General features: G+C 38.5%; 3 protein-coding genes across 3 annotated transcripts; 1 reads left to right on the top strand and 2 right to left on the bottom strand.

Annotated features, from left to right (window-relative positions):
* Window positions 1-293: 293 nt before the first annotated feature.
* On the top strand, window positions 294-4512 carry LOC137726507 (protein ROOT HAIR SPECIFIC 17-like). The gene is made up of 10 exons (XM_068465441.2): window positions 294-1042; window positions 1140-1202; window positions 1311-1401; window positions 1684-1760; window positions 1902-1990; window positions 2083-2266; window positions 2422-2603; window positions 2913-3015; window positions 3145-3476; window positions 3575-4512. Exons 1-10 carry the CDS (start codon window positions 767-769, stop codon window positions 3990-3992), a joined length of 1815 nt encoding a protein of 604 aa, XP_068321542.1. The 5' UTR covers window positions 294-766; the 3' UTR covers window positions 3993-4512.
* Window positions 4513-5768: 1256 nt separating this feature from the next.
* LOC137726577 (disease resistance-like protein DSC1) lies at window positions 5769-9994 on the bottom strand. Its single transcript, XM_088694545.1, has 5 exons — window positions 9450-9994; window positions 8098-9190; window positions 7722-8006; window positions 6663-7618; window positions 5769-6561 (listed from the first exon to the last, which is right to left on the bottom strand). Exons 4-5 carry the CDS (start codon window positions 7104-7106, stop codon window positions 5995-5997), a joined length of 1011 nt encoding a protein of 336 aa, XP_088550671.1. The 5' UTR covers window positions 7107-7618; window positions 7722-8006; window positions 8098-9190; window positions 9450-9994; the 3' UTR covers window positions 5769-5994.
* On the bottom strand, window positions 7394-9952 carry LOC148696859 (TMV resistance protein N-like). The gene is made up of 4 exons (XM_088693388.1): window positions 9450-9952; window positions 8098-9190; window positions 7722-8006; window positions 7394-7618 (listed from the first exon to the last, which is right to left on the bottom strand). Exons 1-4 carry the CDS (start codon window positions 9950-9952, stop codon window positions 7394-7396), a joined length of 2106 nt encoding a protein of 701 aa, XP_088549514.1.
* Window positions 9995-14220: the final 4226 nt, after the last annotated feature.

Genomic DNA, 14220 nt, shown 5'->3' on the forward strand with positions numbered 1-14220 from the left:
AATAGTGGCATGAAAGTTATTTAAAGTGCTAATACCAGATTTATTTTAAAATATTTTTAATAATTTTCTTTCAGGATTAGGTCCATCATCTTAATCGTTTATTTTTGCTAAACATAGTTGAGAAAAATCTAAAAGAATGGGATAAAGTGGCTTCTCATCACCCACTCTTTGCCCACATATTTAGGAAGCAAAAATACCACTTCTCCAAAATTAGTAGATGAAAAATAGAACAACAGGAGCTGATTTTTCTCGTCCTCGTTCCTAAATTAGCTGCAAAATTCCCCTTTGCAAACAACTTTTAGATATTTCTAATTTTTGAATTAGATTTTTAAATTTAAAGACTAATTACAATTTTCATTGTTATTCAAGGAGTTCAATGAGAATTTTGTGCAAGTGAAAATTCGAATATTTTCACTTGCAAAATCCATTATCTCTTCAATTTCTTCCTCATGGGTCCCAAGGCAAGAGGCCCACTCAAAAGAACAACAATCATCATAAACTGCAATCGGATGATCAGAAACGCATCATTCTCAGCACGTAGACAATAATACCGTCTGAGCGCATCACACCGGAACCAAACCCATTGAAAATTACGCGCGCTGGGTTTTACGGAGGAGGGCCTTTTTGGTGAAGCTTGTTTGTTTTCTTGTTGGGGGAACCGAAGAGGCCAGAAACGCCGTCGTTCTCGTAGTCGCTGTCGTCGCCGTATATTCTCTCCAGCTTCAAATACAAAGACTCTATTTCCTCTTCTTTCTGCTCTGCAACAATGTCACCGGCGATGAAGAAGAAGAAGAGAGACGCAAACAACGGTCACCGCTGCATCTATATTAACGACGTTATCACCGCTGCCGCCATAGGCGGCGTCGTTTTCAGAACCTCTATTCTTCGGCGACACCTCCGCCGTCTCCGCCACCACGTGTTCCCGCTAATCTGCGCCGTATCCGGTTGCCTGCTTATCTTCCTCGCTGCCTTCTCTCTCCTCGCTCCGTCTCCGGTTCTGCATTTTCACAATCACCTCTCGCTCTTGCGTCACCTCTCCTCGGTACTCAAGCACACACCGAATCACCTCTCAGCTCCGATTTTCTCCGTTTTCTAGGACTTTCATTTTATCTGAAAAATTCTTGTGCCTTTGCGTTCAGGTTGACAATGGCGGCGATGAGGTCCGGGATAATTCGGATGAGACGACGACGTTTCGTGTGCCGGTACGCTATTTCACTTAATGGAGTTCCGATACAAGTTGTTGATTTTTTGCAGAATTCAAATTTAATTAATATTTTTCGGTTCTAATTGAATTTTTGATCTGTTTTCAGGAGAGTGGGGGAAGTTCAGGTCGAGATTTATGGACTACAAGGAATTCGGAGCTTTTCTTCGGTTGCAGCAATGCCGCCGATAACTTTGCAAGTAAAATATATTAGATATTTACTAACCTCATTTCTGCCTTTTTTTTTCGCTCTCTATTTTTTTGTTAGATTGGGTTGATGAGATATTCAAATTGAAATTCAATATTAATTTGATGTTTATGGTTAATCTGGATGATTGAAGTCTCATTGTGTTCATTTCATGGCGTTGTAATCGGATCGATTCTATGCCATGTGATGAATTTATAGGAGAATTTGAATTTTTTTTATTATTGGTGCTTTGGTTAATCTATCTTTACCAAATCAATACTTTCAACTGTTGCAGCTGCTGATGCGAAAACTCATTCGAATCGCTACTTGTTGATTGCTACAAGTGGAGGTTTGAACCAACAAAGAACAGGGGTGAGCTTTTTAACTGTGATTGTTATTTCTCTTGGGAATTCGAAACGTTTTTATGCCATGATTGTGAAGGCTAGTTTGTAATCATGCATGTTTTTGCTGCTGATTCGGCTTCTGATGATTTCTTTACTGGTTCCGTTGCAGATAACAGATGCTGTCGTTGCAGCTTATATCTTGAATGCTACTCTTGTTGTTCCCAAGCTGGACCAGAAATCGTATTGGAAGGATTCCAGGTCAGTTTCAGCAAATTGCAGTTGAAGAACTACCGTCCATGTAAGGGATATAGTCAGCATATTATAATGTGATTTGGGGGTATTTGTTGCAGTAACTTTGATGAAATCTTCGACGTAGACTGGTTTATATCATCTCTCTCAAAAGATGTTAAAATCATAAAACAGCTTCCAACAAAGGGAGGGAAACCAATGAGCCCATATACCATGCGAGTTCCGAGGAAGTGTAATGCAAAATGTTATCAGAATCGCTTGGTGCCCGTTCTTAATAAAAAGCATGTGAGTGTCTTGCCGAAGAATGTAGCACATTTTCTTTAAAGAATTATCATATGCTTTTGGGACCAATGTAAAAAAAAAATTTGTTGGTGCTTGAATGAGCGCCTTTTCAGGTTGCATAGAATTGACAGTTGTAGGTTATGCTTTCTAATGTGCAGGCTGTTCAGCTCACAAAATTTGATTACAGACTTTCAAATAAGTTGGATTCAAATTTACAAAAACTGAGATGTAGAGCCAATTATCAAGCCTTGAAATTTACCGACACGATTAGAAAAATGGGTAAAAAGTTGGTTGAGAGAATGAGCATGAAAAACAAGCATTTCATTGCCCTGCATTTGAGGTAAACTGCAATTTATTTTTAACTGCTAGAGTAATTTTTCCCTAGCACGCATACTAGTATACTATGAGTAAGCTGTGCCTTCGACAGAATTGATTGTGCAAATGTTAATTGTTTTTTTTTTCTAGTTTACTGCAATGGATACATCGAGTACTAATGTTTGTTTCTTCCTGAAAAATGGTCGAACTTTCTGTTTTCTCAGAATAATATGCTTGGGTACTGTACAAAAACCTCTGTTTAAGTTATTTTGATGGTTTTTAGTGTTTTCAGTATGTAGAAAAATGTTTGAAATATTGGTTGGTCATGTTATAGGTTTGAGCCGGATATGCTGGCGTTTTCTGGATGCGATTATGGTGGGGGAGCAAAAGAAAGGAAAGAGCTTGGCAAACTTCGGAAAAGGTGGAAAACTTTACATGTAAGGCTTCCACTAATGAGCAATGACTTGAATAATGCCGTTCAATTATTACCTGTGTCATATAATTTGCCTCTGGATCATAATTTTTTTTTTTAATGTTTTTTTTTTATGGGGTGGTATTATGTGCAGGCAAGCAACCCTGACAAGGTACGAAGACATGGCAGATGCCCGCTAACTCCAGAGGAAGTTGGTCTCATGCTTAGAGCGTTGGGTTTCGGACGTGATGTTCACTTGTATGTGGCATCCGGTGATGTATATGGAGGTGAAGAGACATTGGCACCCCTAAAAACACTTTTCCCAAACTTCCACACAAAAGAGACTCTGTTAAGCAAGGAGGAGTTGGCCCCGTTTTCATCCTTCTCTTCTCGAATGGCTGCGCTGGACTTTATTGTTTGCGATGAAAGTGATGTTTTCGTCACAAACAACAATGGCAACATGGCTAAAATGTTAGCTGGTCGAAGGTACTAAAACTCGAGTTAACAATACATTTATTTTTCTCTGGTAAAAGATTCTGATTTGATTCATGTTTTAGCTGTAACAAGTTTGTCTACTCATGCAGGAGATACTTTGGTCACAAACCAACAATCCGTCCCAATGCTAAGAAACTGTCTCAGTTGTTCATAAATCGTAATAACATGACATGGGAAGAATTTGCATCGAGGATTCGAACAGATCAAATTGGATTCTTGGGAGAGCCAAATGAGGTAAAGCCGGGAAGGGGTGTGTTCCACGAAAACCCCGCTGCCTGCATTTGTAGCACATCTGACACAAAGGCTAAGGAGGATTATATGAACAAGGACAGTGGTTATGCGACAGATGAGCAAGTAACCGAGGACGAGCAAGATTGGTCTGAGATGGATTATGCTGAAATTACAAATCAGTCTATAGGGAAAGTGCTGCCTAGTGGAAGCGTTTCAGGTCCAAGTGTTCTACTTAAATCCGACCAACCAGAATTCGAAGAGTTCTTTTCAGACTGAAGGTTGAAGACTGGATTTCCAATCTTGGCAAGTTAGCAGTTTTGTCTAAACAAACTCTTCACCAAATTCTTTGGGTCTTTCTGTCACCGGTTTTGATAGGTTACTTACTTACAAGGACGAGAGTGATTTGTACAATTGAAGTGGCCGTGACAGAAAAGCACATTGTATATACAGGCTTCAGCAGTTCATCAGCTTCGGCTTGAAATAACAGTAAGTGGTGGCGGACAATACTGGTCTATTCAGATTTTGAACCTTGTACAGGATTCGTGCTAAGGTCATTATTTTCTTTTCTTTGATGATTCCTTCCGTAAGGCAGGAACGTATATATGGCGGAGATACGAGGGTTTAGGGTTTAGGGTGTGGTTATTGTAAGGGCTTGGAATTTAGGCTTTACTGTTAAATTTTCTTGAATTTCTGTCCTTTTTATTCCGATGCGTCCTCTATTGTAGGCATGGAATTATTCAACTCTCTTGTTTGGTGTATTTGTTGAAGGAAAGAATGACGAGATATTTTCCTTTTATTTAGATTTGCTCTAGCTTGCAAATTACTAACACATAATCGTAATCAACGAGTCTGATCATCTGTCTGAGTTTTTACAAAGTCTTTCAATTTAATTTTTTCAGTTTTGGAAGTTGTTTTTGTGCGAAAACGCTAACCATTTGAGGAAGGCAAATGAAGAAACCAAAATGTGTTTGCCACTGCAAAATGTAGTTCTTCTTCTTGTTCCTTGAAATGTCACTGATTAAGGTCTATAAGTTTCATTTCCACTTGCTTCAGATTCTTCACAGCGTCTCTTTGGTCTCGTTGGAGCTCTCTTCAACTTTGATACCAAATTTCTCAACTTTTCGGGCACACATCAGGCAGATCCCACACTTTTCACCTGAACATTGTAATCACCATAGGGTCTGTCTTGCGCGTCCGGTAGTAGGTAGATGTACAAAGGAACACCGGAGATGTAGCCCAAAAGCATCCTCCGCCACAAGACTTGCAACACCCACTACCACATTCTGTTCTTTATAACCATTATAACAGCTAAAACATTTCTCGGCTTCTGACTTCTCACTTCCACGCGCTTCAGGCCCATCACTTCCATTTGCTTCAGTTTCATTTCATCCCGTATCTTCTTCTGCTTGTGGTCCTCCCAACATGACATTAAATTTCAACTTCTCAGCATCTTCGGCATACAAGAAGCACATGCCACACTTTTTCACCAAAGGACTCCAATGAAGTCTGCTGAACGTATCCGGCTGGTAGAAGTCAGCGGAGCATTTTTTTCTTTTTCTTTTCAAGTTCAAAGGCTTCAGGTGACTACAGCCGGCACTCTGTTAGTACTTCGAATCCTTATTATAAAGTTCAAAGGCTTCATACAGCAGGAAGACGTGATCTGAATCTAATCTGCATGAATAATCTTTTCGAACCAAGCATGGAACTTGGAAAGGACAATTGAATTCAAAGCTTTTCACCATTGCTAGTTTTGAATTGTACTTGCATCCAAACTGCACAACCCATTAAACCAGACAACTGTCGAATGCAACAACAACAGATAGAGCGAAACCCAAGAACCCTTTACGAAACCAATTTGCAGGAAGCTCGATATTTATGGAAGATCCCTTATTCTGATTGTTGAATCAATTTGGAATTTCATATCCCTGACAACCAATGGAAAGTAATATGATTAAATTCCCTAGTACCGGCGAGGTTCACCAAAAAAAAAAAAAAAGCCGTTATGATATAATGTGAGTATGAAACTAATTGTTATAGTCCACCATTGTGATTCAAATTGGTTTAGAAAAGTCTTATAGATAGAGATTGAGATTGTTGAGAGCATACATGAATCCCACATCGGGTAAAGGAGGACCTTACATGTACATCTAGAATAGCTTTCAACCATTTCCAGCACATTTTCACAGAAACTTTGTATAACCACTGTGCTTATACATTTCATATTACCATTGTACTTGTACATTATACATCATCGGAAAGAGACCCCATTTTGGATCGATCAGCTGCGTTGTGTCTGTCGACTTGTCACCATTTTTGACATCAAATCAACTGCGGCATACGAAGCTTTTAAACCTTTTAATTTCCAACCATCTCCCAAATACATCGGCAAGATCCCACACTTTGTCACAATAATGTTGGAACAATCAACGGCTCTCCCATCAGGACGCTGGTCTATTACTGGGTAAAATTCAAAAATGGCATCCGTGACGCCATTCAAGTTTCCTTTCTCTACCCGTTCAAAGGTACTAAACCAGATGAATACGTGAGACGTGTTGAGGCTGCAGTCACTGATTTCTCCATAGTCGGCAACCATGCAACTCCGATGACAGAAACGATGGTCACCATTGGCTTTGAAATTAATCTTACATCCAAGCTTCAAACTCCCTTGTACATTATAGTTGTCGAATGCAACAACAGCAGAATAAGCGAAACCTAGGAAGTCTCCACCAAAATGTTTTGTAGAAAGCTTGATCCTTATGGAAGATTGATCACAACTGTCACGGAACCAACTTGGAATTTCACCACCAATACATACAACGCAAACTAAGGATCTGAAAACATATTCCTGGTCAGTGAAAACATATTAATGTGTTAGAGAGCAGAGAATCACAGTTATTAAATTTAAAAGAGAGAGAGAGAGAGAGAGAGAGTGCGAGAGAAACGTACATTACTTTCTTCTTCAAGTTCTAGATGAGATGCTACTTCAATTTCTTCTTGTTCAAGGTACTTTGATAATGCAGTTGCCATTCGCATAATTCTAATGAGCGCATCTGCCATTATATAACCCCGGACATGCCGAACCATTACTCCGCAATTTGAAAATGTAAATTGCTCTTGAATCCCTCGAAAATGTTTATATCCATCCCAATCTAGAGCAAGTGCAGTCTTTAAACTCACTCTGTTGAGTGACGTGCAGCCGTGTGCTTGAAGCCAACGTACGCCTGGAAGCTTTGGTAAAGATTCAAGGCTCCTGCAATTGGTTAACCACAGCCAACGCAGCCGAGGAGCTTCTTTGATGCTTGCAGGTAGGCTCTTGATCGCAGTTCCGCTCAGATCAAGTCTCTCAAGTGATTTCAAATTACCAATGCTTTCTGGGAGACTCACAAGCATTTTGCAGTTGTTCAGTTTAATCTCACCAAGACCAAGGAGACACTCCAGTGCTGATGCGGGCAATACTTCAATTGCTGTCCCACTCAAATCTAACTCTGTTATATTCCTGGGAAGCTCAGAAAACTTGACAAGAGATGAGCAGCCCTTTAGACTAAAAGAACCGGATACTTTCAAATTACAAGTGTTGCTTGGAAGATTCTTAAGGTTTTCACAAAAGTGAATATCCAAGGAACAAAGTTTTTCAAGAGACCAAACTGATGAAGGCAATTCCTCTATTGCGGTGCTATCTAAATATAACTGTGTGGCATCTCCGAAAGGTATTTGAGTTTTGTGCAGTCTGTCAGGTTTAGATAACTAAGCTTCTCGAGATACTGAAAAGACGAAGGAATTTCAACCAAACTTTTACACCCATAAAGATCTATATGCTCAATGTTTGGACTTTGATAGAGATCTGGAACTTTAATCAGACGATCACACAAGCCAAGATCCATCACTTTTAAGTTCCTAAGATTCTGTTACAAATAAACGAGAAATGGAAAGAATCAATAACAAACAACAAAACAAGCAAACTACGAGATATATATAGTAACTAGTAAAATACTTGCATATACATACCTGGCCTTCGTTCCAAAGTTGCTCAATGTGGCTGTTGTGCATTTGAATCTCGACAAGATTCTCCAAAGAAATTTTTGATGGAAAATATTTGAATGGGTATCCTTCCAAGTCAAGATAAGTAAGAGAATGGGGAAGAGAAACTTTTACTTTGCAGTACATGTTACGGCTAGAGCTATAAACATATAGCAATTTTAGATCGTAAATCTTTTTGAAGTCCGCATGATTCAAGTGCATCCCTCTAATCCCAGACCTGCTAAAGAGAATGGCTTGAATCGTTGCCTTTTCCTAGCAGTCAAGAGCAAAGTGTAGATGTGAGAAGTTGAACATGTAAAAATGTGATTATATATGTACAATAGTGGATGGATTTGGCTCTTACCGTATTAGTTTTCAATTCATGATTGACATCCTCAACAATGACCAACCGATTGCATTTTCTGGGCTCTTCAATACATTGTTTGCGAACAATTTCCATACCCATTTCTTGTAACAAATTATGCATCTCCAGGCTGTTATTTGTTGAAACTGATATGAGAGACTTATCAGTCAGAACTCTGATTCCCGCTGCACGAAAACCATACATATGTAACATTTCTTGTACAATGTATACATCTTTCCCTTGATAAAAACACGCTATATCAAGAAATATCTCCTTCTCATTTTCATTCAATCCATCATAACTCTGTCTCAACACTTTACAGATCTCTTCGTTTCCAAATTCTTTCAACTCCTCTACCCAATCTGCTTTGCTCTCACAGTGAAGGAATGAGGAACCCAAAATTTGAAGAGCTAATGGAATTCCTCCAGCATATTCTACCACAACTTTTGACAACTCTGTATAATCTTCTCTAGGAGTGTTATTTTTGAAAGCACTCAAATGAAAGAGTTGAAGAGCTTCATCAAAATTTAATCTCTCAACCTCGTATATTTTGTTATGGTCGACATATGTTTGGAGTAGGCTCCTATCTATAGTTGTTATAATGATTCTACTTCCGGGGCCAAATAAAACAGGATCTCCAGCTAGAAAACTTAATTGTTTTGCATCATTTACATCATCAAGAACAATGAGGACCTTCATACGCCCCATCCTCTTTCTCACAAGATCTGATCGTATTGTTGGAGTGCCGATATTTAGATCTTTTTCCTTTAATATCTCACTAAGAAGTGTATTTCGCAAGTGAAGAAGTCCATCTTTTTGTTCTGATTTCTCTCTAACATTTCCAAGAAAACAAGAAGCTTCGAATTTAGAAGAGAGTCGGTGAAACACAACATCAGCAAGAGTTGTCTTGCCAATGCCGCCCATGCCCCAGATACCTATACTGTAAACATCAAGTGAATCAAGGCATAATGACGACTCAATATGTTCAAAGCGTCTTTCCATTCCAACCAGGCCCTTCAAAACAGTTGATGATTTTTCATTCAATTTGGTCCAAATATCGTCTACAACTTTCTTAACTAATTCAGCCTCCGTCCTGACAAATATATATGATTATGAGGACAAAAATCAGTTAGTAATAATTTTGCCTTGATTAAACCTGTACTAATAAGTATGCCTTAATTAATCCTGTTACTCCTGTATGCATTTAATAGTACATTTCTTCACAAATAACTTGGATAGTTAGTTTGCTACCTAATTATATTACTTACCAATTACAAATAAGCTTGTATAATAAATATATAAATAAATAAAATAGCCGTGAGTAAAAACAAATGAATCACAGAACTAATTACCCTGTTTTGTTTGAATTATCAAACCCACATAGATTGGCTGCATCCACCAAAGCAGCCCTCCACTTGTGCACCTTGTCCATACTGCCCTCGAAGCATTTTTCGTGTTCAGCAATTGCATTTGCATAAATCCCGTTTTCTTTCCTTAAATCTGATGGACTGATGTCGTAAAAAATGGGTACAACAAATTGGCCATTTTTTTTCTTGCATTCCATTAGATGCACCAGTTCAATCAAACACCATTTGGAACATGCATAGTTCTGTGAGAAAATGATCACCGAAAGCTTTGATTTCTCGATAGCATCAAGAAGGGATGGTGCAATTTCATCTCCTCTGTGAATTCTGCAATCTATGTAGGTTTCGATATTCTTGCTAATTAAGGCATGATGAAGATGGCTGGTAAAAGTACGGCGGGTGTCCTCGCCTCTGAAACTAATAAATACATCATGCTTTTCTCTATGAGCTGGGGGTATAGAAAAAGGCGGAGGTGAAGAAGACGAAGCCATATCCTTTTTGGAACCTGCAAACCCCACAAGTCAATCTTTCAATGAGAACGAGAAATGATGGACCAAAAATTCTTCATCAAATTACAATCTTCACTAAATAACAAGAAATGATGAACTCAAAGACATATATATGTACGTATTTGGGTTAATCTCACTTTACTACGATAAAAATTTCTTGATTTTCAACATTTGGTGCATGAATTTTTCGTTACAATCTGATACCTAAAGTCATAACACTTTCATACATCCGTTAAGTTTTACGTGAAGAACTTCGTTAACTGATGACGTGACATTCACGTGTCAACATGAACCCATGTGGATGGTAAAAAATTAAAAATTACAAAATCATAAACTAAACAAAAATTAAAAAAAAAAAAATTGAAAAATCCTGTTCTAGCTAAATTATTTCCAATCAATAAAAGTTAAATCCTCAAAATCCAAACTCCAAATCAAACCCACCACCGATTTCATCCCCAAAATCCCAACGCTAGAGTTCCGATTCTTCCCGGGTAAGTCTGTGGGATGACTTGCAGATCAAGAAAGAAGCTGCAGAGATTGGAAGTCTATGATTTTTTTATTTATTTACTTTTTGAGAAAAAGATAAAGGTATATGATTGATTAGTAGATGTTTCAATTCGGATCGAATAATGCATGAAAGAAGTTGCAGAGACTAGCTATATAATATTTCACCGAGTTGTAGTATTTTTGGTTAAATTAGTTGACTTACAGAAATAAAACAAAAACAAAACAAAACAAAAAAAAAAAAAAAAAAAAAAAAAATCCAAGAAAATCACCAGAAATTACTCAGGCGGAGAACAAATCAAATTAGGGATAAAAGAGTAGTAAGGACACTTGTAAAAGGATTCAAGCCATAAAGAAGTTGCATTACCTCCAGACCACGATGAAAATTGCAGAGATATCGAGTGGATTACGTCCAGACCACAATAAAAATTGCAGAAAGATCAACTGCCCGATGACGAAATATTAAATGCGAAAAAAGCAAATGAAGGATCAAAACTAAGCATGTGAGATAGAAAGAAGATGCAGAGACTATATATAAGCACAAGGAAAGGATCCAGGAAAATCACCAGATCGAGATTAAATAAAATGTAGAAAGGAATCTGTCAAAAGTATTCAGGACATCCAACTTTGAGTCTCTGACTAGTGACTCGTGGAGGACCTAGTATTCCTTTCTAGTATTCAGGCCATCCAACTCTGACTAGTGGAGGACCTAGTTTTCCAGCCTGAAGTGTATACCTGTTACAAAATAACAGAAGGGACTTATGTTTATGAATGGATCAAATGTGGAGGGAAAAAAAAAGTCCAAAAGAAATTTCAACTGAACAAGTAAGTAAATAACCTCAATAACAATAAGCTAAGGTTTAGCAGTTGTTTGATTTGCTTGATTTCAAATCTGACCAAAAAAGGAAAGTGATGAGCTTTTGTTAGTAAGAGTTTTGCAATAGGCAACGGTCTGCTGATAGAACTGAAGATGCATTGTGATCGGTGGCAAAGCCAGGAATAGTCGAGGGAGGGGCGAAATTTAAACGCTCAAAAGGTTCAAAGAAAATGCAGACACCACTTTTTTGTATTTTTTTTTTTTTTTTTGAACAAACGATATTATCTACAGTAAGGGGGAGGAGGTAAGCTTAGCCTTACAATGGGCTAGCAATAATGTGGTTCAAATTCGCTTTTGGTGAGAATTGAACTTAAGACCTCTCATTTACAAGTGTAGAGGAATACCACTAGACCATAGTACTAAGTGGTACAACCTCCTTTTAGATAGTAGACAATTTTAATGTTGGTCATAATGCATCAATATAAACAAGTTACAATTATTGCCAGCAAGTTTTCATGTCATGAAAACGTTGCATGATAGGCTCATTATCAATAAAAACAAAAACATCTCTCTCATTGTAAACAACCAAGCTATCACTCAACCAGTTATTTCTCATTTTGTTACGTAGTGGTGTTTTGACAATATTCATAGCAGAAAACGCTCTCTTCACCAAAGTGGTTACAATAGATAACACTAAAACCAACGTAAGAAGCTTATAAAATAAATTGTAGCTTTCACACCTTAAAACCTTCACTAATCCCATTGAAAGCTCACTAATTCCTAAGTAAGAATTCACACAACAAACTGAAACTTTTGGAATTATATATATTTTTATTTCTCATAACCATGAGTTTTGCAGTGTTCTAAAAATCGATCTAGGCGGCCGCCTAGGTGTTGGGTGGTGGCCGGCCATGGGGATTAATTCAAAATCGGGAGCAAAATTGGGACAGGGATTAGGCACTCGCCGAGACAGCCTGGGCCGCCCTTGGCCGGCCTAGGCGGGCGACTAAGTGGCCTAGGTGGTCCAAAAATTTCAGTTTTGTTTTGTTTTCAAGAATGCAGATCAGCTGCATTCTTGCCCTTCTTGGTTTTTGGTTCACAGTTTGGCGAAAACGAAAGGATGAAGACAATGAGAAATAACTTTCTCTCTATTCCCTTCACACCACGTACACTCTGCATACTTTTCTTATTTAATTTTTTTTCTTAGTTTCCCTCCAATCAAGTTTTGACAGCAAGCATCAAGTTGCTTGCTTTTTGTAAAAAAATCATAGGCTGTCAGTCCCTAACATATTGATTTTTCTCTGAAAAAATGATGGGGTATCAATCCCTACATCCACATATTTCACACCTTTATTTCTCTTTAAATTAAACATAAATTAATATTGTCACATCCCGGCCCGGGGCGGATCACTTCCCGGGCCTGCTCCACCACCGTAGCACGATATTGTCTGCCTTGGGCTTACCATTCTCTCACGGTTTTGTTTTTGGGAACTCACGAGCAACTTCCCAGTGGGTCACCCATCATGGGATTGCTCTAGCCTCCTTCTCGCTTAACTTCGGAGTTCCTACGGAACCCGAAGCCAGTGAGCTCCCAAAAGGCCTCGTGCTAGGTAGGGATGGGAATATACATTTAAGGATCACTCTCCTGGGCGATGTGGGATGTTACAATCCACCCCCCTTAGGGGCCCGACGTCCTCGTCGGCACACACGGTACCAGGGTTAGGCTCTGATACCAAATTGTCACATCCCGGCCCGGGAGGAGGCTAGAGCAATCCCATGATGGGTGACCCACTGGGAAGTTGCTCGTGAGTTCCCAAAAACAAAACCGTGAGGGAATGGTAAGCCCAAAGCGGACAATATCGTGCTACGGTGGTGGAGCGGGCCCGGGAAGTGATCCGTCCCGGGTAGGGATGTGACAAATATGATCTCTAAAAAATATTTTATAAATTACTATGAATTACCCATATTCACATCAGAATTTTTTCTTTATTATGAACCATCCAACCCACTACGTGGGATTTTACCTTTATTTTTTAAAAAATTAGATATAATAATTCAAAATGTCTTAAGTTATATGGCCTATATGCTTAATGTGTTTTTAAATTTTGGACTTGTTGGATACTTTTTTTGCATTTTATCCATGGATTTCATACAAGTATAATTTTTTGTAAGTGTCAATATGCACTTATTTACAAGATATATAAGAAATTTACCTAAATCAGTCTAGGCGCTAGGCACTAGCCCACCTCTTGACTAGCGCTTAGCGTTTTTTAGAACTTGGAGTTTTGAGATTTATTCCAAATCTGTAATCAGACCCATGTGGCAATGAGCATATTGATGTATGAAAATGATAATTGTCTTGGTGACACTACAAGGGCTATAGGACACTAGAGTTGCGACACCCTTTTTGAACGGTGCATATTTGAATAAGGTTGGCACCATTGGAAGATATTGGTGCTTATTATTTATGCGAATTATGATTTGAGACATTGCACGACATGCTAGGTTTCAAAAAACTTATGTTTATCATTATATTTGTGTTTTCATAAAACCTGAGGGTTAGTATGTTGATAACTGTTTTATTATATATATATCAACTTGGTCCACTCATGTTTGTTTTGCGCCCCTTTCAGGACTTAGAATCGAGGCATACAATCCCGACGTCCAGACACTTCCGCATCGGCATCTTCGAGTCCTCTCGGTGTAGGACCCACTCCTTGGTTTCATTCAATTTTATATTATTTTCTTTAGTGTTCTAGATTAGAGGTGTGCTCTGAACACGGTCCTTATTTGCATATTAATTATTCTTTTATATTTATAAGCCTTATTTATCCCTTGTTTTCAGCATTTGCACTCAATAAATGGCTTTCGTCACCTTCGGGTGTCGGCCAGCACGTGCCTATCCTGGTATTCGAGGAATATCGGGATC

The sequence above is a fragment of the Pyrus communis genome, chromosome 5 (assembly GCF_041283825.1).
Source record: "Pyrus communis isolate YQ-2024b chromosome 5, ASM4128382v1, whole genome shotgun sequence".
NCBI classification, from domain to species: Eukaryota; Viridiplantae; Streptophyta; class Magnoliopsida; order Rosales; family Rosaceae; genus Pyrus; species Pyrus communis.

Excerpts from the sequence above, each read along its gene's own strand:
- LOC137726507 (XM_068465441.2), top strand. The coding sequence starts at position 767 with ATGTCACCGGCGATGAAGAAGAAGAAGAGAGACGCAAACAACGGTCAC. Across the intron at positions 1,203-1,310 it reads CGACGACGTTTCGTGTGCCG|GAGAGTGGGGGAAGTTCAGG; the intron begins GTACGCTATTTC and ends ATCTGTTTTCAG. Across the intron at positions 1,761-1,901 it reads TGAACCAACAAAGAACAGGG|ATAACAGATGCTGTCGTTGC; the intron begins GTGAGCTTTTTA and ends GTTCCGTTGCAG.
- LOC148696859 (XM_088693388.1), bottom strand. The coding sequence starts at position 9,952 with ATGGCTTCGTCTTCTTCACCTCCGCCTTTTTCTATACCCCCAGCTCAT. Across the intron at positions 8,007-8,097 it reads ATGAATTGAAAACTAATACG|GAAAAGGCAACGATTCAAGC; the intron begins GTAAGAGCCAAA and ends CTTGACTGCTAG. Across the intron at positions 7,619-7,721 it reads AACTTTGGAACGAAGGCCAG|AATCTTAGGAACTTAAAAGT; the intron begins GTATGTATATGC and ends TATTTGTAACAG.
- LOC137726577 (XM_088694545.1), bottom strand. The coding sequence starts at position 7,106 with ATGCTTGTGAGTCTCCCAGAAAGCATTGGTAATTTGAAATCACTTGAG. Across the intron at positions 6,562-6,662 it reads AACTTGAAGAAGAAAGTAAT|GAATATGTTTTCAGATCCTT; the intron begins GTACGTTTCTCT and ends TTCACTGACCAG.